This window comes from Pungitius pungitius, chromosome 12 (assembly GCF_949316345.1).
Source record: "Pungitius pungitius chromosome 12, fPunPun2.1, whole genome shotgun sequence".
Classification (NCBI taxonomy): Eukaryota; Metazoa; Chordata; class Actinopteri; order Perciformes; family Gasterosteidae; genus Pungitius; species Pungitius pungitius.
The window spans coordinates 6,052,978-6,080,729 of record NC_084911.1 but is presented as its reverse complement, the minus strand read 5'-3'; the positions used below and the strand labels follow the sequence as shown (position 1 = coordinate 6,080,729).

The following is a 27,752-nucleotide window of genomic DNA, read 5'->3' as shown; positions in this document are numbered from 1 at the left end:
AACAATCAAACCCTGTGATAACACACATAACTTATTCTGAGCTGAAAATATATGACTTCAGTTAGAGCAAACTAATTTTTTACATGTACTAATTATTTTAGGCTGCAGCTTGTGTTAGTGCGCACAAATAATAGGCAATGTACCGTATAATATGAGGCAGTCCAATACAAGCTCAGATTAAAAAGGAGCCCAAAGTACAGCGTTAACTTTTGGGGATCGGACAGAAATAGTATTCAGTTTTATTTTGAGGACCTGAATAATGAATATCGTCCTTTATAATATGAAACCATCACTGAAAACAAGGACACAAAGAATGTAGTTTCCTACAACTTTTATTGTAAGTAACTTTACAATTTCTGACCGTAGAAAGAAAAAAACGTGGAAAGGATTATGTACAGTGATATTGAACTACTTTTAAACAAGTATAGGAATTATTAATTATAGAAAATATCTATGACTGTTCTAATAACAGAAGACCAATAAAATATCAGTCACAGCCTCAGCTTCAAATAATGCTAAATGAAGTACATTTATTTTTGTCCTTTTTAGTACATACTCATTTCAGAAACATAAGACTTCTCAAGCAAAGATCTACCCAGTACAAACATATTTACAAACAGAAGTTTGGGAGGTTGAAATGTACAAAACACTTAGTGCGACCTGGCTGGAAAATTTAAAGACCAGTTATATATAAAAATAAAAAACAAACAAACACAGTTTTTGTAAGTAAAATGAGGACTGTAAAAAACAAAATGTTTCCCAGGTCTGATGAAAACAGTAGCTGGGTCTTTAGTGAACAGGATAAAACACTGAATGAAAGAAACTCTATGACACAACTAGGGGCAGTGTTAGGTCACCACAAAAAGTAGTAGCTAGGAATGGTGGCCTACTAATTTCTGTTCACGATGTCACAAGATGAAAATGCAACGGTTACTTTCTCAAAATTCTATTATTATCCACGGACTTCATGCTCAAATGTCCATGAGAGGACGACCTCTATCCACGACACGGGTCATGTGGGGGTAAAGAGTCGGTCAAACATCACGCAAGGTATCGGCTGGTCGACTGGGAGAGTTATCTCAGAATTTTGTAAAAAGTTCAAGGGTGCAGCACTACATAGTAGTGTTCTTTCCTTTCAGTCCCTTCTAACAATCCTCTTAAGATGCATCTCCGCTGCCCCTGGACTGGGAGCCACTGTAGATGCAGGGAAACTGTCCCACTGCATGCCATAAAACACCTCCCTGAGGAGTGACAGGGCATAAGCGGTCACAGCCCAGCAGCCACACCCTCACACTGACCACTCCACCACGGACACTAACAAGGACACGGTCAGAGAGCCAACGAGAGCTCAATCGCCACAACATCGTGAAGGAACGTTTCCAATTCCACTTCTGGCTGTCTGTCATTCCGTTGTACTCTGTGTTAGATGCTGCTGAAAGGCATTGTTTCCATATTCAACAAAACAGGCAAAAATGGAGGAATGTTTGCAAGGAAGAGTGACATAAAATAGCAGCCGGTGAGCATAGCTTAGTACATTTGACGTTTCAAAAACAGTATCCATGGTTTTCACAAATGTACAGAGTATCAAACAATTTGAAAAAAGAGAACATCATCTAAAAAAAAAAAAGGCAGTGAGAGGCTGATTTCAAAGGCAAAACTATACATGTCACAGGGCTAACAGTAGAACTGGAGGTAAGATTCCTGTAGTCAGGGATAAATTGGAGCATTACACCTATGCCTTTATTCTGCCAATTTACTTTGAAAGTTCAGAGGGAAAATTACCATGAATTTAATGCCACACATATATTATAAATATCCATTGCAATAAATGTTGTATTTGACCCACACTTGCCCTTTGAGGCTGGTCACTTGAAGTGCTTCAGAGACACTCATCTACATTCTTATTCATAATACTCATGGAAATTAATCAATAACCACAATTCAATCAAATCCGAACATACCACTACTGCTGAGCAACTCTTAAAATATATATCTGTTAGAACCAGTTGTCTTATCTTTACCAGTTGTTGTTATTGCCCTAAATAAATATCAGTTAAGAGGTGAAAAATCCTCTTTCTGTCTGTTAACTGGTCCGAATGCTGAATTAAATTCCTTTACCATCACTTGCCACACTGGCTAAATAGAAATGTTGGCAGTCGATATATAAAATAGGAGGAAGTGGCACAATATGTGAGAAGCTAGGACAGAAAGAGGGTGATGACACCTAAAAAAAGGCAATTCAGAGAGATAAAAATAATAAATAAAAATAAATGGATTCCCTTCAACACTTTTTTCTCGTATCTACTTTTTAAATGTTTGTTAGTATCCAGGAGAGCATCCCTAAGTCTTTGAAATGAAAGACTTGGTTTTCTTCATATACTTTTTTTTTTATAATAAAAAACAAGTCCATCTGTGACAGAATTACTTCATTCATTTGTCTGCTGTTTTTCCAGACAATACACATTTCCCTTTACTTTTTTTCTCTGCAGAATCACTAGCAGACGGTCGTCCCGATAATCAAAGTCAATCCAAATCCAATGAAAATCTTGGAAACAGACTGACACACATAAACAGACGGGCCTACGAGCCAGTCCACGCATTTTACCCCAGGTCCCTTTTTCCAGCAGGCAGAATGACATCTTCAAGCAAACACCTGCATCTTGCCATTGGGCTCCGGGATTTGAGTAATTTGGGTCTGGGCAGGGCCAGCAACTGCTGGGCTGGGTGTAGAATCTGACCAATCAGAAACACAGTGGGGAGACGGGCTGGACCAGGGCTCCGGGGACTCTGGGGAGGGGGTCAGGTAAGGGTGCTCACTGGGCAAATGGAGGTAATGCTTGGGCGTGGCATCCAGTGCAGATGAGTAGCTATGTTGAGAGGGAGGCGTCGGGTAATCCTCCGTTCCAGCATTGCTGCCACTGGGCTGGGAGGGCACGGCCTGAGTGGGCTGGGTTGCTGGCGTGGCTGACTGTGGGGGCTGAGCGGGAGGCTGGGGCTGAGGAGGTTGTTGGGGCATCTGCTGCTGCTGCTGCTGCTGGAAGAAGGATGGTGGCTGCTGGGAGGTCTGGGGTGTTGGTGGGGTGGAGGTGCCCATGCGGGCCATGCTCTGTTGGTTGTTGATGGTGTGGTTCATGAGATGCTGCTGTTGCTGCTGCTGCTGTTGCTGCTGCTGCTGCTGCTGCTGCTGCTGTTGCTCAGCAATGGAGGGCAGCTTGACCGGGCTGATTGTAGGTGTGGAGGTAACAGGTGTAGGCTGCAGCATGGCATTACGGTAGAGCTGCTGGTGCATCAGCATGTTCTGCTGCTGCATGGCTGGGCTCTGTGGGTGCATGCCTGCCTGGCCACTCTGCACAAGACTGACCACCTGCTGACCACACTGGGAGGAGGGCATCCTGCTGTGCCAGTCAAAGGGTACGCTCACAGGACTGACCAAGCCCATGTTCAGCCCCATTTGGCCCGAACTCAGCACATAGCCGTGGTTGACATCTGAAGCCATGGAGACGCGTCCCTGCAGGGACATTGCTCCCAGGTCGTTGAGTTGTGCTAGAGACACAGCAAAGGGGCCACCTCCCTCCAACATGCTGCTGTGTACCATCGGGGTGTTTGGTACAGACATGGAGGAGTGGAAGAGCCCTGGTGACTGCATGGCCACAGGAGAAGTGGGGTTGGTTATGTAGCCAGCGTTGCTAGCTCCCCCGTGGGGTGAGTCCAGTGAGTCGACCGGAGACAAGGTAACTGAGCTCTCCAGTAAGGCGCTCTGCATGTCCAAGGTCAGCTTCTTATTACGGGCCTTGACTGACTCCTTCAGACTGTTAGCATGTTGGCCTGCCAGGCTTGAACCCTTGGCCCCAGGCCGACGGTTCTTCTTGCCCTGTGGGGTGTTTTTCAGACTAGGTAGGAAGGCGCTGGGAGGGCACATGAGCGGAGACAGAGTGTGTACTCCAGGCAGGTGGTGTCCAGCCCCTCCATGGCCCTGGGGACTCCTTACTGTGTTGTACTCATCAAGAAGCTGCACGATGTCATGGTGCATACGCTCCTGAGCAATGTCCCTTGGCAATCTGTCCATATGGTCTGTGATCTCTCTGTTTGCAAAGTGAGCCAGCAGCACCTTCACAGCCTCACAGCTGCCCTCACGGGCTGCAAGGAACAGAGGTGTCTCTTCCTGAGAATAAAAACAGCAACAAAAACAGGGAAAGGTTTTGTTAGATATAGAAATGATCAGTATGGAAGCCACACTGCTGAGAAAGGCTGTGGATGGCATACCTTCAGATCTTGCATGTCTTTGTTTGCGCTATTCTTCAGTAGGGCAACGGTGGCCTCCACATTGTTCACGGCAGCAGCCCAATGCAAGGAGGATTTACCTTTAAGAGACGAGAAACAACGAGATTACACATTTATAGTTTCAGTGAAAACTCTGAAACAAAAGGAAAAAGGACAAAATTGCCACAAACTTACCCAATTCATCTACTGCATTGACATCAGCGTGACAAGTAATGAGCTCCTCTACCATGCCCTCTACCGCCAGCCGTGCTGCCAGGATCAGTGCAGTAGAGCCATCATACATACGGGAATCAAGATCCGTAGCCCGATTTCGGATCAGAATCTAGATGAACAGAGGTGGGTTCAACATTACGATTGCAACAATAGATAGGCAACAATTAGTTACAGGCATCTCCACAACTGACGTGGCCGACATGTTGATGTTTGTCTACCTGGAAGACACCCTGTGCATCTGCAGCCACCGCAGCATGTAGCGGTGTACGTCCCGTGTTATCTTGAGCGTTGGCATCCGCCCCGGCATCCAGCAGCCTCTTAGCAGCATCGGCGCGGGCGTAGCGAGCAGCCAGGTGGAGCGCTGTCTCACCGGTGCGGTCTGTTTGGGCAGCAAGGGAGGCTCCCTGGTAGATTAGGTCGGAGATGATGTTGGCCGAACACTCCTCGCTCTCCTCCTCCTCTGCTATCTCGGGCTCCAGGCCTCCTCCGCAGAATGAAGCCAGCATCAGTGGTGTAAAACCATCTGGTAGGAGATGGGGAAAACAAGCACGGTTTGGTTATGTAAAGTCAAGAGCTCAACAGATTGTATAAAGTATGAAAAAAGACAGTACATCTCTGATGATCTCACTACCAACCTGGGCCTCGGACATTAACATCCATGCAGTCGCTTTCAAATTCTCCTTGGGGTGGGGTGAGGGCCATGGTGGGCGGCACGCGGATGTCTGCGGCTGCGAGGTGATGCTGAGTCCACTGCCTGCTGTCCACTGCATCTTCGCAGTCTGAGAGCAAACTCGGTTCCTCAACCTGAACAGAAGGACAAAACTCTGTTTTGTTACAGGCTTAAATACAGGCGGAGGATTTACTTGTTTGGGAAGTTATGTAAATTGACAAGGAAAACGTTTAAAAGTGTAGATGGTGTTAAACTGACCTTAAGCCTTTTTGGCTCCGGGCAGTCTGAGTCCATCCACTGTTCACTGTGATCTCCAAGGAGAGATTCCTCCACTGTTTTTGGCATGTGTCTGTGTACAGAGGAATATGTTAAGACGATAAGCACAAATAGCACTGCTGAAGTACCAAACAACATTATTTTGCACACTAATGACTTACTTCATTCCCAGAGCATCCTGGCCCACGGGTTCCCTGCGGTTCTTGTTGCTGCTGGGTTCCTTCTTTGGGAAGAAGCCCTCAGGGAACCAAAGGGTACTGTGTTCTCTCTTTCTACGAGCAATCAACATGCCTATCACAAGGATAACCAAAAGGAAGAGAGAAGCTATCCCCACCAGCATCAGCTTGCCCCATTGAGGTATGGGGTCAGGATCAATAATCTTTTCCCCTGTTTGGAGTAGACAAAATATGAATCACTCATTTGTGCCTAGTTAGTATCCCAAGTTTATTTTGTGTTCTTTGAGTGACCCTACTCACCACGAGCTTCTTTGAGGGGGTAAGGAAAGCGCAGCATTTCTACAGCTGACAGAGCACCCAAGTAGTCTGCAGCGCTGAACGCTGAGGGGAAACAGCCCTCCAAGCCCTGAGAGCACAGACGGTTGTCTATTTCCAGGTAAACTATTGAGCTACAGGAAAATCAGAGAGACAGGTGTTATATTGTACAATCTACAGGAAAAACCTCAGCTGTTATGTTTGGATTTTGGCCTTCCTTACCCAATGACTTCCTGGTGAGGCTGCAACTCCCGCTTGAGACGCGCCTCTTTGCGCGTGTAAGGGCGTATCATGGCTTCTCCGTTGTGGTCCAGGCGGAAGCGCAGTGTTGTGTGCAGGATTGCACTTAATTTCTGCAGAAAGGCTGTGCTTGTGCGAAGAAGCTCCTCTGGAGGCAGTAGGACTACCAAAACCAAGACACCATCAGCAAGTTCTTCAGGAACCTTTGCAGCGCAGTCCAAGCCATCCCAGCCACATTCCTCTGTGTTGCAGCCCTGGTCACACTTCCCATCGGCGTAGTGGTCTATACAGTAGGCTTCATATATTGGACTGGAGAAAACACAAACAGAAGGATCAGCTCAAGTTTTTCTTAGATCAGAAGAGAAAGATTTGGCGGAAACAGGTTAGCAGTAAAAAAAGTGAACTCACTTGCAAACCTTCTCCTTCTTTTTGCAGTCAAAATTGTCATAAAGACAGTCGACGTTGTTGCAGGACTCGTCGCACTGGCTGTTGTTGAAGACCTGCCAACAGTCTGCACAACGAGCCCAGGGATTCACTGCTAGAGAGCAGTCACCGCCGTCCCAGCGACAAAGGAACGTGTTGCATTCCTTGTCGCAAACACCATCGTTGGCTTTGCTATGGCAGTCAGCAAGAGGGCAGGACGGTATGTGATCCTCAATGGATCTACTGCTCTGCTCGCACCGCTTTCCTGTCCAGCCACTGGGACACTGGCAGTGGAAGAAAGGGAAGCTGGTCTCTTCAGTGCACAACCCTCCGTTGCGGCAGGGCTGGGAAGAGCAGCCTTCATTGCTGCGATGCTGACACTGGGGCCCGCCGTAGCCCTGCAGGCAGGTGCAACGCGCCCCCCTCGGGGTGTGTGCACAGCTACCTCCATTATAGCAGGGTAGCTCCCGGCAGGACATGCTTCTTTCACAATTGGGCCCAGCATAACCCTAAGGGATGGACATCATTCATTCAATTAGATTTTGAACAAAATACAAAGCCAATTGTGTGTTTGAAGCCTTAATGTGAAGGTGTACTTACAAGCTGACATGTGCAAGTGTATCCCATGGCAGAGCTGCTGGCAACCGAACACACTCCACCGCTCTGACAAGGCTGAGACTCACACACACTAAACCTGCTCTGACACTTCCGGCCTGTGAATCCAGGCTTGCAAACACATTGGTAGTCATTGGGCAACTGGATGCAGTCAAGACTGTTGGAGGGACTGCAGGGGTTAGAGAGACACTCATTTATGTCTCCCTCACATCTTTCTCCTGTGAATCCAGGGGGACAATTGCAGCGATATCCACCCACTCTGTCCACACAGGTGCCATTGTTCAGGCACTTAGGGGGGGCACTGCGCACTCTCAGAGGTGGGGCACAGTCATCTTCATTGATCTCGCATAGAACACCTTTAAAAAGAAAGCATTATGAAAAAATGTTTTGAATGATTTGATATTTATTATGTTTTAGTCCTATGTAGTTGTAATCCCTGGTAAATCTCTGTTGAATATGTGCTTGCGTACCCAGTGTGCCAGGGGGGCAGGAGCAGATGTAATGTCCCACCAGATCAATGCAAGTGCCTCCGTTTTGGCAAGGATGAGACTCGCACTCATTGATCTCCATCTCACAGTTCTGTCCAGTAAAGCCTGGCATACACTGTAAAGACAGGCACAACAATTACATGACCGTAACAATCGGGACACACACTGTGTGAATACTGACTTTGCTCAACTCTCCAACAAAAGAGGAGCAAAATATTGTCAACAAACTGTACTCACGTCACACTGATACCCTCCCACATATCCCCTGCAGGTGGCGCCATTGCGACAGGGTTTGTCTTCACAGTGATCCACTTGGCTTTCACAATAGCTTCCGGTGTAGTCAGCAGGACATTTACAATAGTGGGCATTCCCGGTGTTGACACAGTGACCCCCATGGTGGCATAGCTCATCTGTCTGGAGCCCTGAATAAAAGGTTTTGGAAGAAAAATGTAACTTGAATACTCAAGTTACAATACAAACCAAGAGGTTAAATGGCATACAATATCTGCATACCTCTATGGCGAGCAGCTATCTCACAAGAGACCCTGGAGATGTCACAGTAACGTCCAGACCAGCCGTTATTACAGTCACAGATGAAGGAGGCATCCTTTTGGCGACAGCGTCCTCCATTTTGGCAGGAAGATGAGCGTCTGCACCAGTCGACTGGTGTCTGGGTAGCCGAAAGACAAATTAAAGAATTCTTAGGATTCATTAAACTAAGCACAAATTCTTGAAGACATAAGGCCCTTATGAGACCATTCAAAGTCAAGTCTGTCAGAGTAAGGGTGTGTGTGTACCTGGCAGCGGGTACCAGTGTAACCCTTAGGGCAAGAGCAACGGAAGGACTCCAGGGCGTCTTGACAGATGCCTCCGTTGAGGCAGGGCTGGGAGTCACACTCATTGACCTCGTATTGGCAGTGGGAGCCAGTGAAGCCTGAGCGGCAGGTACAAGAATAGCCATTGATTTTATCCGTGCACGTCCCTCCGTTGAAGCAAGAGCTGCGGACATGAATGCACATACAGATTTAAGTGTCATCGGCACATTACGTAGCTATATAAATGTGTATATGTACATGTGCGGACACTAACCTTTCAGTGCAATCAGGGATGTTGGTTTCACAGTGCATTCCTGTAAAGCCAGGCCTACAGGTGCAGGTGTAGGAGTTAACAAAGTCTGTGCATGTGGCTCCATTTTTGCAGGGGGAGTTCTGGCATTCGTTGATTTCTAAAGCACAGCGGGGCCCAGTGAATCCTGCCAGACAGCTACAGTAGAAGGAGTTCACACCATCTCTGCAGGACCCTCCACTAAGACATGGATCTGATGGCACAAAGGATCAGATGAAAAACTGTATACACTTGGCATTGTGTTGCAGAGCTACAGATAATTACAGTAATTCAACATGCAAGATTTACGTGTCCACTTACTAGGTGAACAGTCATTGACGTCTGTTTCACACATCAGCCCAGTAAATCCAGCTCTGCAGGAGCACACAAACCCTCCAAGTTTGTTGGTGCAGGTCCCAAGGTTCTTGCAAGGGTTTGAGATGCATTCATTTACATCAACATTGCACAACTGACCTGAAAAATGCAAAATAATTGTACAGTTAGGTTTGTGTTCAAGGTTCAAGGTCATAAGGGTTTATATATTAACTTTGTCTGTAATATTCATGACCAAATATTTCACAATAGACAAGTACAAAATTAGCTCACCTTGCCAACCCGACTGGCAGTTACATTGATAGCCCAAGTAGTCTGGTGTGTGTGTGCAGAGAGCATGATTGGCACATGGGTTGGGGGAACAAGGGGTGAGGACCTCCGCACAAGTGGGTCCGCTGTATGGAAGCTCACAAAGACAGGTGAAACTGGCCACACCATCCACACAGCTGCCCTTGTTCAGGCAGGGACTTGATGCACATTCGTTGATGTTCACCTGGCAGAGGTTACCTGTCGGAGGGACAGAGAAGACATTGAAACATATTTCAGAACAGAACTCTGAACACCGGCGTATGAATTTGGCATATTTAATATACCACTAGGGGGAGGTAATGGATTGGCATTCAGCAGTGAGAAAATTATGGACAACATCTATTTGACAAAAAATTGTCAAGTTTACAGCATGTGCTGTAGGTGTGCGATCCTCTCTTTGTAGAGTTTTCTTTGAGGACTGCAGTGGTTACCATGAGTTGTGTCTACCATGCCACACACTTACCTCTAAAGCCTTGGCGGCACTTGCAGGTGAAGCCATTGAGCTGGTCAATGCACGTGCCAGCATTCTGGCAGGGACTCGGCAAACAATCGTTCCTGTCCAGGTCACAGTTCTTCCCCACCCATCCGGGCTCACAGTCACAGCGATAACTAGGGGTGCAGGAGGACAGTCAGTTATCCAAAAGATGCCACACTCTACAAGTTGTAGAATTGTAGGATTAGCAACAAGCTTGCAGGGTGTTAATACCAAGTTTCTCCTTGATATCACATAAGATGCCACTAAAAAACGGAGATAAAGTCTGCAACAAATCGTACCCGTTGATGTCATCCCTGCATGAGCCATGGACACATGGGCTGCTGCCACATTCGTCCACCTGGGAGTAACAGTAAGGGGGCTTAAAGCCTTCTGGACACTGGCAGTGAAATCCATTCTCTTCATCCACACACGTCCCACCATTTCTACAGGGGCCAGATGCACACTCGTCTATTTCCACATTACACTTGGAGCCTGGTGGGAGAGATTGAAGACACAATCAGAAGAAGAAAATCAGCAACATTTCCAATGACAACGGATTTACTAATGTCAAATTTGTGATTTCATTTTCAAAGAGCCTCACCGGTGAAGCCAGGTTTGCAAACGCAGTCGTAGCGGTTTATGCCATCTTTGCAGATGCCATAGTCACATGGGTTACTGGCACAATCATCAAAGTTGTTTTCACAATTCGTGCCTGTGTTGACAGAGAGTATCTTAAAGTTAGGGTTTTTACTTTGATGTGTGAACAGACTACACTATTGGGCCTACAGCTACAGTAAATTCACTGTCAATTATAATTATAATTGTTTGCATTAAAACAATCATTTCAAAAGTTTGATTTAACAAGGTTGTCAGATCTTACCAGAGGTTCCATGTTGGCACTGGCAGATGTACTTGTTGACCAGGTCCACACACTTGCCCCCGTTCTGACAAGGGTTGCTGTGGCACTCGTTGAGCTGGTTCTCACAGCGATAGCCCGTGTAGCCAGCGTCACAGTTACAGGTGTAGCTGGCGATGCCGTCAATGCAAGTACCATGGTGGCATGGGTCGGGCTGACAGTTGTTGATATTACTTTCACAGAGTGTCCCTTCATAACCTAGAGATGAAAAAAAAGGAAAGAATTATGATTTTTGGTGAAACCTTTATCTGGTCATTCAATGCAACGTTTTCTTTTTCTTCCAGTTTTAATTCTAATGTTTTTCCCTTAACAGCGTTTTCCATCCCGTTCACTAGTAGGTCTGTTTCCCGTTTTTTTTCTCTATGAGAGCGTCTACATTTTTTGGGTTGTGATGCTTGTGGTTTCCATGTCGACGGTGTCTGTGTGTTGGTTTGTGTGGTATGTCTGTAGTGCAGTTGCTGAGTTGGGCAAAGCAGTAAAAAAGAAAGGGTTCTACACAGGCCTCCCAGTCCTGCTTTTGTTCTCAGTGGCGGAGGGAACAATGGCCTGCGCCACGTCAAACAGGGCCACTTCACTCAACAGAAGGGGCCCACAAACAGAGGGAGTACCAAGCAGCTGGCCACTGAAACAATGAAGCAGGCTTCTCGCTAGGTTTACGTCCAAACAAACTTAGATATCAATGTATACGCACAGTGAGCTCATACTCTTTGTCACAAACTTTTTTTGTGGCTAACTGTATTTTGGCTGGTTCTCGAACTTGGACATGAATTAAGGTAAAGGAATGAAAGGCGAGGGACAGCAGGAGCTGGTGTGTGGGGGTTTAACAGATGAACAGATGTCGGGGTGATGACCAAGACTCTTTTCTTGGCAACTGCTGGTCCTCAGTGACCCCATGATCCTGAGAGCCAACGAGGGAAAGAGGGGGATTAGGGGCCTCAAGTCAGTCTGCTTGGCCAGCAGACACGCAGGGAAATAACTGACACCCCCAAAAACACTGGACAACCAAACAGGCCAAACACACACCCGGCGAATGGTTAAGGCTTGTTGGTCCGGAAGACCTCTTGAGCTGTGTACATCCTCACAACTATCGACAAATAACGTTTTGGTACAGGAGCCCTTACCTTCAGCACAGCGGCACTCAAAGCCGTTGGGCCGGTCGTAGCATTTCGCTCCATTCTGGCAGGGCGTGCTGGCGCATTCATCTATGTCGATCTGACACATGGTGGCAGTAAACCCTGGGACGCACAAACACAGAGGTGAAGGGTCAGAAAGAACGTCCATTGGACGGGTCCATGCGCAGGTCAGAGGGCAGTTCTGTCTCTTCTTAGAAGGGCAGAGGTCTTCAGCTGGGTTAGTGACGTCTGGCTCAGGTTGGGCTCGAGAGCAGCTCGACTGTTTAAGGACATGCCATCAGTGCACTTGGACCAGTGCTGAGGGGACCGCTACAGAGTGCCTTGCAAAGCCTGTGACCTTGATAATGTTCATGAGAACAGACTTAAAATATAGTGCATACAAGGCCGTTCTGAAAATGTATTTATTCTGCAATCAGGAAGTTTTAAATATTCAGGGAGCATCTTACTACAGGTTACTTCACATTTCTATTCAGGGGTTCATACAATTGTAATGTAGAAAAATAGCTTTAAAAAAAATTAAATAAACACAACAATATGATTTATGTATGAATAAATGAATTATGAATAATAATACAAGTAATAAAATCTAAAAATCTATCAGGTTGAAGAGCTTGAGAAACAGAGTGGGCTTGAAATCTGTGGGCAAAGTGCCCAGACGGGGGTGAATTGGCGCATTGGTTGCACACTGCTCAGTTGATTAACAGTGTCACGACGGCCTGTGTGTTGGAGCCTGGGTTGCTAAAGCGGGGGCGGGGGGGGTTAGGGGAGACGGTGGGATTGTTTTCTCTTTTAGGGAACCCCCCATCCCCTTCCTGCATCAGCTCCACCGGCTCAATAGCTAGATGGGGGGTGGAGAGGGGACGTCTGTCCCAGATGTAAATTGAGGACCTGGAAAAGAATCTCATTAGCAGGACTGCTGTTCCCCCACCACCACCAGGGCAGGATGAGGGAGACTGCTGTCCCTTCCACATTCCACAGAGGAGGGGTGCGGGTGTCACAATTGTGTCTTTGTTCAGGCAGGAGAAGAGGATAGGCTGCCTTGTGGGCTCTAAACACCGGCAGAAGTAGCAAGGCGGACCCTCCCTCGTCTGTCTCTGTGGACATTTAAACGTTGCCTCTCCGAGGTCTTCGCAGCGGTAAGATTTTAACACGGGAAGTGGAAATCAGGCAGAAAAGTCTTACCTGCTTGGCAGGTACATGTGAAGCCGTTGACCATGTCCCGGCAGATGCCATCGTTCACACACGGGTTACTCTCACAGTCGTCGATATCAACCTCGCAGTAAGTCCCCGAGTAACCTGCAAGAGAGACGTTCAAACTGAGTTGTTTGACATTACCAGTGTGTCGTTTTTGCAAGCGGGAGAGATGTATGGGAAACGTTTCTCTCGGGGGAGACCTCAGAGATTTTGACAATTGTATCTGCAGAACCACAGGGTGGATGAAAAATGCCTAGTGCATGCCCAGTGTTCACAAACTACCGACCTGAAATCACCCCGTCCTTCTATCCGCATTTCAGCTTTTTCCCTCCCTGGGTAAGTGTCCCATTCAACAGATGCATGTTATACATTCTGTATGAGCAAACTATGGAGGGTTCCTTCATTGAGGTGAAACAGAGTGTGGATCAGAGTGGTGGGGGAGAGGCTAGCGTGGAATCAGAAATAATCAGCAGCTCCACATGAGCTTTGCCAGGCTGGCTGAGGATGAGGAGGGATATGAGGAAGGGCCTGTCCCTGGAAAAGAAGGGGGAGGGGGAGAGGCTCTGGGAAAAGGCCTCTTTCCCTCTCTGTGTATGAGGGGTGCAAAGTGGAGCACAGAGGGGCCCTATTGTTCCGCTCCATTCCCACCACTCTACCACTCATTAGTATTCAAAGCACACTCCTCCCCCTAACTGCTCGCCCTCTCTCACATACAGTCCTATACACCCGACTCCCAGCTCTAATTTGTATAGTTCTCAAAACCCCAGGATGCATGTAGGACTGCGCGTGAGAGTTTCACTCTGTTTTTGTCACTGAGTGTCCAAACCATCATTTAGTCCAAACGAATACCCTGTCTGGCTGTATAGTGCTCTGAGAGCTGTACCTCCACACCCCCCACTGTCAATAAGAATGAATTACATAACACTAGCAGTCTGTCTGGCAGAACTGTAGATGATGCTCAAGCAAGTATAAATAATAAGTTGTTATCTGTTTGTAAGTGGATCATTAGGATGAACTGAAGGGGTTATGTATTGTTTTATTGGTAGTGTTGAAATAGTGTTGAAAGAACGTCGTAGGCCTGAATACCTGGCATACAGATGCAGGTGAACTCTCCAATGCGGTCCAGGCAAGTGGCATCGTTCTGGCAGGGCATGGACAGGCATTCGTTGATGTCAATCTCGCATCGCGGGCCTGCATATCCCCGGCCGCACTGACACTGGAAGGAGCCCTCTGTGTTCACGCATTTGCCAAAATGCTCACATGGGTTGGCACCTGCGGGCAGAAAGCAGAGGTTTAGTATATGAAAAAACCCTCAGAGAAAAAGACCAAGCAGACCACAGTACTGAGAAATGGCTAAAAAAATATTGCAGACCTACCAATGGAACACTCATCCATATCCTGGTTGCAGGCACCTCCCACAAAGCCGGCGGGACATGTGCAAATGGCGCGGCCATTAAGGGGGTTGGTGTCGCACACTGCCCCCTCGTTGCAAGGGTTACTCACACAAGCATCATCGAGGTGGCACAGCAAACCTGTGGGGACCGCACACAAAGACACACGTAAACACCATGAAACAAACTATTGAGCAGCCAGCACTAAGAGGCACACACAAACCCACTGACCTGTCTTTCCAACCGGGCACTCGCAAAAGAAGGATGCCACGCGGTCATGGCAGGTGGCACCGTTGAAGCAGACGGCTATGGCACAGTCATCGATGTTCTCGCTGCAGTCATCTCCGGTCCAACCGTTGACACAGACACAGGTATGACCCCCGATGGTGTTGAAGCACGTGCCCCCATTGTGGCAGGCATTGGGTTGCATAAGACACTCGTTGACATCCTCAGCACAGTATTGTCCTGGTGGGATTAGATTATATATTTGCTTGTGAATACTGAATCTACCATGAGATGCGTACATTTAAAGTATCATATCGCGTTAATAGATCTGTACCTGTCCATTCTGGTGGGCACTGGCAATTGTAGGTGTTGACTCCATCCACACATATTCCCCCATTCATGCACTTGTGACCTGGACAGTCATCGACATTATTCTCACAGTTGTGCCCCTCAAACCCTGAGACAGATGGAGAGGGGAAAAAAGTGTTATGACACACAGACACAGTAACATACACTAAGTGAGAGTTTTCTAAACAATCACTGGTTCCTGCCCCAGACTCCAAACATCTCCAGTTATTTCCCACACTAGAGACAGCATGGGGTAACGTGGGCAGTAAAAAGGTTCAGAGGGTGTCCGAGTGTTTACGTCTCCTCATGATGGTTCCCACACCATGCCAGCGAAAGCCGTGACTCCTGCCTGCTCCAGAGGTCCGCACTCCCTGCACTGTTTGCTTGTTTTATAATCTCTCACAGTTTCTATGACTTCCTCTCTGGCAGGAGACATTTCCTGTCTGCTCCCCAGTGGAAAACCAGAAGGCCCATAAAGTAAATTCCTTCTGTTGTGAAAAGAGTGGCTGAGAGTGACGGCGGTCCGCCTCTTCAACTCTCCCACCATCCCTTCTCCCATCCTTAGCTATTAATAGCAGGCGGGAAGCTGACCTGGGAGAGAGGAGTTAATCCCAGAAACAGCACTGACAGCTACGTCATCAGACTGGGAAAAATCTGTATGCTTGTAGGCCAGGAGAAGAAAAAAAAAACGAAGGTCTCCAGGCCGACTGTTGTTCTGTGTGTGCGTGCATGAAGGTGTGGTCTGTTACGCCGGCGAAGAGCTATTGTACCTGGCAGGCAAGCACATTCGTAAGAATGGTCGCTGGTCTGACGACAGGTGCCCCCGTTAAGGCACTGAGACGGGGCACAGGGAAGGGTGGACACTTCACATGTGCGTCCACTGTAACCAGGTTGGCACTGACAGCGGAAGGACCCGTGGGTGTTAATGCAGAGGCCGGCATTCAGGCACGCGCCGGGCTTGCGACACTCATCAATGTCGTTGCGGCAGTTCTTTCCCTGGAAGCCAGGTGGGCAGGAACAGTTGTAGTGGTTATTCCAATTTGCACAACGGGCCCCGTTGGCACAGGGGCTTGTGGCGCAGGCATCAATGAGGGAGCAGTCTTGGCCTGGAGATTAAAGACGGAATTGTGTTACGCTTAAATGGGAACTTTCAATCTCACTTCTCGGATCAGTTCTCTCAAATGAAGACAAATTTTGAGAAATGTACCTCTGAAACCTCTCTGGCACACACAGGTGAATTGCGGGATACCGTTGACCACCTGGCTCTTGCAAGCTGCTCCGTTCAGACATGGCGATCGATGACAGGGATCCAGGTGTTGACAGAGAGGACCAATGAATCCCAGACGACATCTGGACAAAGAAATTCACACACACATTAGGATGTAATTGGCATGGAGGTCAAACGAGACCTACTAAGGTATTCAAAAGTGAACCGTGACACTCCCGTAGTCCACATTCTGTTCAGTTCAGGGATTCATGAATCTGGGTCCCTGACACATTGGAGTGTCATACATTGCCTTAAGTCACTCTTAGCTTACACCTTAAGTGCTTACCATGTGGTACATACACACTGTTAGCAGCTTTTGCTGTGTTATCTGACATGTAAAAGCACACAACCACAAACAGCAGTCTTAAAACGTGTCAGTGGCTAATGAATAGCTTAAATCAGAAGAACAAGTACTACACACAGCACACATGAAGATAATGGGAGAAGCAGCTTTGGTTCATGAATGGAACATTTTCAGTCATCCATCTCACGCGAAACTTGCGCAATGGACAGGCTCATATCTTCAATACAGCGACTTGATGGTGTCAAAAGGTGACACAGGTGATCCACACTCAATGACTGCATCCTGTATGGATCCTCCCATCAGACAGTGAGATAAACCTATAACCATGGCTTTCTATAGCTCTCTGCCGAGGTCCTATGGGAGCGTAGACAAGGTTTGGACTTACTAGGGAGTACAGTATGAGCTGGTAACTTTATAGCCACAGTGGAGGCCCTGTCTGGTGACAAGTCCCCTCTTCAAACAGGCTGTTTGATGCTGATGACGGTTGGGTTTTGGCCCGCCATTGAGCTCTGTCCTCTTTTTCATTGTAGGGGAACCCCTGGGCAGGATCTACAATAGGGATCTATTTTCTTTTACAGGAGCCACTACTCAATCTTTGTACCTTTCCCCTTAATAAACAACATCTCTCCAAAGCAATAGTTTGTCTGAATTAATAATTGATTATCTGAGCAACTATAAATTCTTTTGGGAATGAAGATCCTTCCTATGACCAGCACGAATGCACTGAAACAACCAAAGTTGATAGGTATTACAGCTTCCCTTCCATTTTCTATAGCCCCCCTGAACGGCAGCTTGGCAACCCCCCGACAACCCACTTCTCTCACGCGCTGAGAGGTCAAATGTCAGAGGTCCTCCGTCTAATTGTGATGATAATGTCACTCAAGATGCAGGGAGTGGGTGGGGCTTCTCTGCAGGAGATAATGTCTTTAGAAGGTGGAATTGGTGGAGAGGGCGACAAAGAGAAGGAGAGTGGTCTGGTCCAGCAAGAATGTAATGTCATATTTCCTGTAATCCCTCGTCACTTGCTATGAAAACACTGAACTCACTCCGAATGCACAGTGCCCGTTGCCCTAGCAACCTCACAGACGAACAAGCAAGCCCGACACCCAACTCGACACCCTTCACCAACCCCCACCATTGGTCCCTGTGGCTATTTGTCATGGTTTGGCTGGGTTTATTTAGAGGCAAATTAACTATGGCTGGAATCTAGGGCTTTGAAAGGACCAAGAAAGTTGCTTATAGAACGTAAAAGTACAACACAGACGGGACAGTCAATTCCAGAAAGACCATTGACATGACTGTGTGGACAGAGAATAACTCTAAAAAACATTTCAGGGAGTGTTGTGTGTTCCAGTGCATGTGGAAAAAAGTGTGTTCAGCTATGAGAACGAAGTGCATTTGTGTTTGTCTCAGTGTAGACATCTGCATGTATGTGTGGGCGTGTGTAAGAACTACGATAGTAGTTGTGTCTGATAAATAATTTGTCCTCCCTTACAAATGCACACTGAACTAAGCAGCCAAAACACACAGTCTTTTGTCTAGATCTGAATCATAGCCAACATGCTGCTCCCATAACACACAAATCACAGTGCTATCAGTGCAGAGACCATGAGAGACATGCAACTTTGTCCCTGTGCACCTGAGAGTCCGCTTATCAGGCTCTTTACAACCTTGCGGATTCCATTACCTCTGGAAGCGGCAGGGCAGGAGCTCTGCCTACGCCTAGGCCCATATTTGTGGCGGATGTTGAAGGCAGGTGCAGGCTACTCTTGCGCAATGGGCATGAGTCATATTTACTGAGTGTCACAGATGAGGAGGTCTTTGAGTACACTGGAAGGATGGCCAGAAGGGGTAATCTGTGTGTCAACACATGAGGACTTTTGCCAGCTGCAGCCCCGGCCCCATGCATCTGTCCACATCTGTCAGACATCAGTCCACCTCTGTGTGTCTGGCATCTACATATCCTGCCAGACTTTAAGCCAGAACAACTGTGCTGCTCTACTCATGGGAAATTCCCTGTCCCTAACCAACACACACATACACACACACACACACACAAACACACACACACTCAAACACACACCCACTTGCCATTTCACAACACTCAGAAGATGTGGTCATTGTTCACAAACACATGCATTAACGGTTCCTCTTAGCAAAATGTAAAGAATGTTACACAAAGGCATCACTGCAACAACGCAAACACATGCAACAACCACGAAACACACCCAAACACAAAGAAGAGAAACTTACAACCAGCCTTAGCTTCTGAGGAAAGGTAGTATCGACAACCCATAAAAGAGAACTGAGTAATAAAGGAAAAAGGGAGAGAAAAGGGCATTTGTTAAAACATTTAATGATGACCAGTGCAAATTCCTTTCCAAAACATTTCTTCAATATGAAGTAAGATGTTGACTCAGTGAACTGAGATTTCTCAGTTGTTATGGATCAAGTATGAGGGATCATCTGACTAAAACTTCTATCACCTCTATGTGTGTAACACAATGCCAGTTTTCCTGCTTTTTGGGTCACTGAAGCAGCGTAACCTGAGCTCATCCTCTCCTATACAATGGAAGCTACTCTGCCAGAGGTCAGAAGGTGACTCACCTGTGAACAAAGAGGCTGTAATCTCTGACACGGTTCATAGACACAGTCATGCTCCACAAAGCGAAAAGTATAAAAGGATGCTTCCTATCTCAGAGGACATTTCCTAAAACTAGTAGAAAGGAAGGAGCAACAACAACAACTACACAACTACTATTTTTTGTCATGAGGTAAGATTTAAACATATTGAACGGTGGGAGTTCAAAATCTAAGAATTAATTTGAGTAAAAAGCTGCTTGAAAAGAAAAGCGAGGATCTTTGGAAAGCAGTGTCTCCTTCCCACTCGCAGCACAGACGTCTCCCCCCCCCCCCCCCCCCCCTCCTTTCTATAAGCAGGCAGGAACCAGATCTACTCCTTAATGTGAGTCCACACTGACACCACACTGCCAACAGGCTCCCATCCACCCCCCTCTTTCCAACAGCCTACTCGGCTCTCCCCAGCTTGGCTCTCCCTTTCTCAGCAAAGAGCCAGATTGGGGGTTGGGGGAGTGTTTTGTGGCACAAATAAAAGAGCTAAAGTAGTCAGAACTCCTTTGTATGAAAGTGCTGGGGGGGGGGGGGGAGCAGTGACCCAAACAGCTAGTCTTTCAGGCCTGGGCTTACATGGACCAACAGGCCTGGGCTGTAGCCTGGCAACAGTAACCCATGGTGAGAGAAACCGGAGTGAGAAAAAGGGGGTGATAGGAGAGAGGGTTTTCGTATGGACAGTTGAGAGGACTGATCCCCTTCATTCGCAGGTAGAGACGAGCCGTGCGGCACCAATTCAGTCTGGTAATTAAGTATGATCATGTCTTAAAGAATGCATGTTTAACAGTTTAAAGTGCAGTGCTGTGGAAACCTCCAGAAGGAGGTTTCCACAGCACCCCCAGAGCATGAATATTAAACATGTGAATATAAGGACATTTAACTGCGAAAAAGCAGTAATGAATCTGACAAAGAAAGTTAGGAAGGCTGCCAGTGTGTCCTTCTCACCTTCTCAACAGTCCATTAGCGCTCAGATTCACATATATAAGAACATGAATCCAGAATGCCAAGGAAATGTCTGGCATTTACCTGGCAGTGGGGACTGCACAGATCTTCAGTGAATAAAAACAATGTGACCTTGTTGCTTAGTGCCGTTTGATGCTGCTATGAAAAGAACCCAATGAGCTATTTTTTTTTTTAAACTTTGGTCTGCACATTATCCAAGCAAATTAGCCTTAAATATCTACTGATTTTTGGAAGATCACTCCTTGAAATTTCTTAAATACCAACACGTTTGCCCATAACCGCATTGGATGAATCCCAGGGTCGAGGTCTTTCAAGGCATTCTCCATCCCAACCACAAGAACCCCACCCAACCACCTAAACTAAACCAGATTCCACACAACTTTGAAACTGAAATTGAAAAAAGAACCCCATTCCCAACCGAACATGAACAATCAACATCAATGCCTTCCCCAATGTTTCTCCAATTAGCCTTAATTGGGAAAACATGATGTGACAAAAATGATTGTAGAATTTCAAATGGCATGCATTGCTATTTATTTCACAATAATAATTGGCTGCACGCAACCAAAACCTCATCAACCATGTGATGAGCAAAAGAGAAGAAATGCATCTTTACAGCTGTCCCCCAAGAAAGTAAAAGTTAAGACGGTGGGCCATTTCATATTTAATAAAACATGTTAATAAGAATAACAATAATGTAGGAACTTAGTATCTGAGTCCCAGAGCCTTCAGTATGGAGACGGTAAACATTTAAAATCAAGATGCTTGTGGAAAATGTGCTTAGTGGAAAAGTGAATGCCTTTTCCTGAATCATTTAATGATGGACCCATCCCTTCCTCTTCTAAAAGGGGAGGGAGAGACTGGGGAAATTATTCTGGCGGGCCTCAGTTATTCCAATCACGCCTGCCTGAATGTCTCTTCAGAAGTCATCTTCTCACGGAAAAGAACAAACAACCCAGGGATGAGACTTTAAAGGCAGGCTATACCCCTACAAAATGTAGTTTGGACATTTAATCGAAAAATAATAACATAGTAATTACAGCTGGATGTTCTTGTGCCCTAAATTAACGTCAAATACGAAATAAATTAGCCCACTGAATTTGGTTTTCTGCAAATGTGTAACAAGTCAGTGGTCCAACATTTGCTTCTTTCTCACCCATTTAGACATAAGTTCCAAGTTAAATAATAGAACGTGTTTAGCATAGGGTAGGGAGGATAAAAGAAAATTAAGATAAAGTTGAGGATCACGCCGACCTGGATGGACTGAGTGAGCTGCTTTAGCTTTTCTGATAAGACAGGATGTGCGTAGCAGGGAGGTCAGAAGGCACAACTTCCTGTGATGGGGCCTGGGAACCACGGCTCAGTCTCAAGTGATGGCGCAGAGAAAAGAAAAGGACAACAAACCCCAATCTCCCTCCTTATGATGCCGTAACCTCTTGGTCGGACAGTACTTTCCCCCTCAGAGATATGACAACTGCTCTGCATAAGTCATTTCAAACTACTGTGTCTGTAATCAATTAGCTTTTCCGACAATGGCTCCATCTGCCCGTCACGTCAGCGTGAGTGATTTGGGCTGTATGTCGCCTTGCAAAACTGCAAAGTAATTGCAAATCAAACAAGTCATTCCAAACATCCCGTTTCCAATGAGACTAGACTGACAGTATTGTTCAAGGCATTCCTGAGGGGGCTACCAGGGTGAATGGATGGGGGGGTATGGACAATAACCTGAAAGCGCCAGAGAAACAGGAGGAATCTTACTAAGCATTCCTTTCTAATCCACCATAAAGATGACAAAGAAAACACTAGCCCTGAGGTGCTCTGCACTAAGCCAACAATATAAGCTGTCTCTTTGCTGTGGTCAGGGAATATACGTCTTGGCATGTGTGTGTATTTCCTCTTCTTAGTGAATTGCATACCTCAAAAATGTATTTCTTAAGGAAATCAACTTATATTGGCCCCATTCCACATGTTGAGTTGGTCCACTGACCCGCTTCAAAAATGTTATTTGTCTTTGAAAAGAATGTGTCTCTCTTCAAACAAATGAACGGAAGTGTGAAGTGAAATAAAGTAGCTGCATGGAAACTTTTTGTGAGGGAAACAGAAGTCCGCACTCCCCCGTCTGCTCCCTATCAAAGTCAAAGATGTCCTCTTCATCATGTTCTGAGAGCCTGGGAGTTGCCGGGTCATAACAAAACAATCATTACTGATCTGCTCACTCTGCTACTGAGGCCAAGGGCAAAGCATTAATAACATAAAGGGGACCACTGTATCCATCCATCGGCCTCACACGACAAAGAAGCCACACATTTGTTTCCATTCAGCTCAGAGGAAAGAGTTGGACGTAATCTGTGATCCGCCACTGTGTTGAGACACAGAGGCAAAGGATGAGCCGCCAGGGCCCGGGACGACACGCAGGGAGAGAAAGGCCGGACCTGGTGGCCGTGGCGCTGTGAGAGAGGCAACATGTGCTGGAGGGACTGCGAGCTACCGGCATCATTCCTCCACGAGCTTGTCTCTCACAGTATGGGGGCGGCAGACCGCTCAATGGCAGCACCTGGCCCTATGCTTCCCCTTTGTCGAGATCTGACTTCACTGGATTACCATCACAACATCCACCAGCTGTCCTCTACGCACCCCCCTTAAACCCAGCCTCCTTCTACCCACTCCCTGCCCCCAGCCGATCCTTCCAGCTGGATCCTCTCTGAATGACACCCTCTCAATCTGCCTAATTATCTCTCCTCCGTCCACGCCGCTGTGGCCCCTCGCAGGCGGCACTTTCTGCTCAGAAGGGCGGAGCCGAGGGGCCAAAGGCCCTTCAGCTGGACTTCCTGATTGCTCACCTAGAAGGTCTGTGACACTATCAACCCCTTAGCATCCAAGTTCAAAAATCCGAGCCACAGTGGAAAGGAGAGTTATGGGTAACTACTGAAGATACATTGTTACAGAGAACGGAAAATGGAGAGGAATCCTCACGTAACAACATGTTATTTTGAATGTAAGCCATGTCTGAGGATATTTAGAACCTAGAGAAAAGGTGGATTGCAGAGCTGACATTGTGGTGCATCTCAATAAATACTAATAAATTTCAGGTATGTATAAAATATGCTTGGACAGACAATAGTAATTGAACTATGCAGCAGTTTATCAACTAAGAAATTCCAATTGGTTTTACCCATTGGGTTTAGGTTTTTGGGGTTAGGATGGTGTGGGTTTAACTTTGCAACTTTTACTTTCTGGTTTGGTAAAAGCCAAACACCCATCAGTGCATATGTCAAAACAAAATAGTTTGAAGACTCAGAGGCAGGTTTCCCTGCAGATTCATATGGTGATGAAGTGCATCCATGTCAATGGTAATCGTCTACATCGAGCGCCTTTTTCAATAAGACAACTTCTCACATAAACCGATTCTCACAAGGAACAAAAGTTGACCCATATCAGATTGCAAAGAGGTAAAATGGTAATCACTATGTTCACGTGAAGAGTTTACTGGTGCAATCTCCTATGAGCCTCTCTGGCCTGAGGCCTGTACCAAGTCAACTGAGGAGAAGCCAGCCCACCCAGAGGCCTACGAGTGACCAAGGGGCTAGAGATTCTTTCTTTCATGTTCTACCTGTAGTGTGTTTCTGGGACAGTAACAATGTGTTAGACTCAATTGAGAAAATGAAATCAGCAAGTGTCTGGACAACAAGCAAGTGGAACAGATGACCACTCTCAACAAAGTACAGTGTGTGTGTGGTTTGGTAAAACTTGGTAAGAAAAGTCATTTCTGAGTGTTTCTCCAAATTCCTTTAAAATGCCAAAACATGGAGGGCAATATGTGTGTATCTGCATTTAGTTTCTGTCTTCTTTCGACCCTGTGTATCAGCTTCCCTTTGCCCTGGTCTTTCCTCTCTTCCTCTGTTCTGATGGTGCCAGGTTACAGGTAGAAGAAAGGATCTTTTCTGCCTTTTCCAATCTCCTGTTTCTGTACCCTCCCAGGGGACGGGGTGGGGTGGCTCCACCATTCACCTCCGTCTAGTACTGGTCTGACCACTTTGGTGTGTCCACCCTCCCGCTCCACTAATCTGCCCTGCCATGGGACTCTTTCTATGCTGTGTGGTAGGACATTTGATGTTCCCTTCCATTAGAAATCCTTTCCCTTTGCACTTTAAGTGCTTCATTTTGTTGGCCCGGTACCAGCATCGTGATTACACATGTCCAACTTTCACACTCCTAATGCATGTACACGGCACAAATGAAGGAGCACAAAGGAGGAATGAATGGTATCTTCAATAAGAAAACATTTGGACTAATGTTGGAACATTGACCGTTTGTTACTTCCCCCTTTGCTTCTAGAAGTAACAAACTGAAATGCTATTTCTGTGTGGTCCTGACACAAAAGGATTTGCTCTGAAAAACAATGTTGGATCTGGTGAAGAAAAAAAAAAGATCTAGCCGCATATAATTATACATTGACTAACTTAATGACACTCACCAATCTCGGCTTAAGCTAATGATTGAAACAAAGTGGGAGGTAGTTACTTGTTCCACATGTAGTCGAGTTACACATTGTCTAGTGTGCAATTGTGACTAACCGGCAGTATGACCCCTTTATAGAATTAGGATGTTATAGAAGAAGAAGAAGAAACGTACGTATGAAAAAAATATTTGCTTATGAAAAGTACATTCTTGGAAATGGAAAAGTATCCTAAAGTCAATGTACTGTTTTGGAGGGAAGCCGCTGGGAGTTTTTGTTCTATCAATGAAACTACCTACTGCATCAAAAACATTCAACTCCCAACATTGAAGCATGTTTCCTGAGCTAAAAGGTTTAAAAGGCCAGATTAGCCCCAGGCAAAACAATGCAGGCCATTTAACTTGACTATTGTAAGAGGGTCCCACACAACCCCCCTCACCAATTTGAAAAACAAAAGCCTTATCACTGTCAAATGATTTGAGAACCCAACAATTCCCAAAGCAGGCGGCAAAAAGAGACAATATATCCCCCCAAAACTGGAAATCCTTGAAATTTCCTCACATAACACACAATGAAAAACACATTGCAAAATTGACTTATTGTGTGCAGCAAAGCTCTTTAACAGGGTCAAAAAATGCTACACAACATGTTGAGGCTTGAAGGTGCTAATTGTTGTCGGCCTAATCAATGTGTCCCACCTCTCACCAACTTTATGTAAATGTTGTAGATTAAGAGCCGACAGGATATAAGTATTGACTTATTTTCTTAACACTTAGTATTAGACTGGATTTGATCCCCCCCCCCCCCCCCCCCCCAAACCTTTCAATGACCCACTGGGAAATAAAAGATTCTCAATTCACAAGCAGGAAGACAAGCGGTTTGAATGCCTTCGAAAAAGCTGATTATACGAAGCATTAATGCAGGAGAAAAGTCAGATATTTGTATTTGTTCCACTTACATGCACCGAGAAGGTGAATCTAAGCATGTCCCTCCATTTTCACAAGATCTGTATTTATCCCCGCAGCGGGACCCTGTGGGAATTAGAGAAACTTGTTAGAGGACCACACAACTGACAAATGAAGTTCCTTAAGTTGTTTATCGCCGCAATACGATCACTAATGTTGCTTTGGAGGGATGAGGAATGCATGCACGCATGCATGTCCTCAGCAGGCCTTTGGCCACTTGTGGCATCTGGGACACATGCATGTTTGTTGTCTTCTTTGTCAAACGCATATCAACTTGGGATCTCCTCTTTGGTGGAAATGCATGCGCACGTGATATTGTTTCGGCCTGGAAACGCGTTTTAGTTCGTCATTGCTCAGTCGCTTTGAGGGGGTGAAAGAAAAAATCTGTTGTTTAAAAGGTCTTTGTTAAGAAAGGGAGGGGTTCAACTTCGCCGCATCGGCCCCCAATTTAGTTTAAACAAATTGTTACCCTGCCCCCCTCCCCACATGCAATAATTACATCAATTGTGGAAAGTTGGCTATGATGTTAGGTATTGTTTCAAAGCCCGCGGTCCTCCGCCAAACATTTAAAGTGGGGTTGATGTTGGAGCCGCTTCTCCACTTAGGGTTTCACCCGGCAACACAAAGCCCACCTTCACACTCCTTAACACAACAAACTAACCCTCGCAGCGAGATCAATGAGTATTTGTCTGTAAAATACACACAACAAAACCCCACTTTTTTTTTTTACTTAGAGAAGTGTGAGATTTATAAAAGTAAAAATTAAAAATTAAAATTGAGTGCTTATGCTGTTAAGAAAAAAAAACGTCTTCGGTATCAGTGACCATTGCTACATTATTATCACTATTACGATACGAATAAAAAGCTCTGCACCCCTTTTTGCACACACACGTGCCAGAGCTCATCCGCGATATAACGCTATTTTGATTTGAATTGGTGGTCCGGACATGCCCCGTCTACCTCTGGATCTATAGCTACGGAATTTAATTAAATACACTTACCCTCACAAATGTGCATAAACAATAAAAATGACAAAATAATCCATTGAATATTGGCTTCCATTTTGGTGAAAAACTTCCAACGTTTCAAGTTGGGCTTTTAGTAGAAATACATCCTTTATAAAGTTCACATAAAAATAAAGCCTCCAAAATCGATAGGGACTTTTTCATAAAGACAGCCGGGAAGTGTTGCGTTAGGTCCCAATCCCGTATTATCCTCCGCAGCTCGGCCACGGCTGCTCTGATTCTCGGATAACCTCCTGAAACTTAAGAAAAAGTTTTGCTTCCCGATCCGTTCCAGCGTCTGATATCACTCCGCCTCCTCTCCCTCGTCCCCCCTCTCTCTGTCTTTCTCTCTCTCTCTCTCTGTCTCTCTCTCTCTCTCTTTCTCTCTCTCTGTCTCTCTCTCTCTCTCCCTCTCCCGCACCAGAGAGCTAGTGCACGTTTACGTACCCCAATGTTACATATAACATATTACATACATGATTATCTTCAGAAACATCCTAAAATATCAAAATATAGGCCACTCTTTCTACAGTGAACTACTGCAGCCAATTATGTGAAGGTATAGTAGAAAATAAAATAAGACTACACGTCTTATATCTTAAAAGAGTTAGCTCCTATATTTTGACAGTCAACAAGAACAAGCCTAGTCGTGTGCATGCTTATTTGTCTGTTTTTTTTTGTTTTGTTTGTGTGTTTACAGTTGATGAATGGCAGATAAGAGAGTGAATTGTGTTTACATGAAAGCAGAGTGCAGACATTCCTATTATCCCCACGGCCCATGAACCGAGTTGCAACCCTTGCCGTCTCCTCCTGCGGCTCCTCAGCCAATTGCAGTGGACTCGTTCCTGCAGGCGTATAGTGCCTCGGTTGTTCTGCAGCACAGAGCGGCGCAGTCGCTCACAGAGACAAAAGCCTTGATTTGAATCATAAAAGGACTCCAGCATTATGACACAGTTTCTCTCTGCAGGGGAGGGCAGCACACTAATATTCAAGCACACTGCCTCTTCACCACCGTCTCCCCCTCTCCATCACACTAT

General features: G+C 46.1%; 1 protein-coding gene across 1 annotated transcript; it reads right to left on the bottom strand.

The window, feature by feature from the left end:
• Positions 1-314: 314 nt before the first annotated feature.
• Positions 315-27,013, bottom strand: notch3 (notch receptor 3). Its single transcript, XM_037475655.2, has 32 exons — positions 26,713-27,013; positions 25,705-25,777; positions 16,333-16,475; positions 15,896-16,231; positions 15,112-15,234; positions 14,784-15,017; positions 14,538-14,693; positions 14,248-14,433; positions 13,150-13,263; positions 11,956-12,069; positions 10,799-11,032; positions 10,520-10,630; positions 10,218-10,410; positions 9,907-10,052; positions 9,408-9,641; positions 9,123-9,275; positions 8,787-9,015; positions 8,495-8,696; positions 8,211-8,367; positions 7,935-8,119; positions 7,680-7,812; positions 7,195-7,565; positions 6,580-7,103; positions 6,154-6,480; positions 5,917-6,065; positions 5,602-5,827; positions 5,423-5,513; positions 5,130-5,298; positions 4,713-5,017; positions 4,456-4,603; positions 4,264-4,361; positions 315-4,162 (listed from the first exon to the last, which is right to left on the bottom strand). Exons 1-32 carry the CDS (start codon positions 26,771-26,773, stop codon positions 2,642-2,644), a joined length of 7,446 nt encoding a protein of 2,481 aa, XP_037331552.2. The 5' UTR covers positions 26,774-27,013; the 3' UTR covers positions 315-2,641.
• Positions 27,014-27,752: the final 739 nt, after the last annotated feature.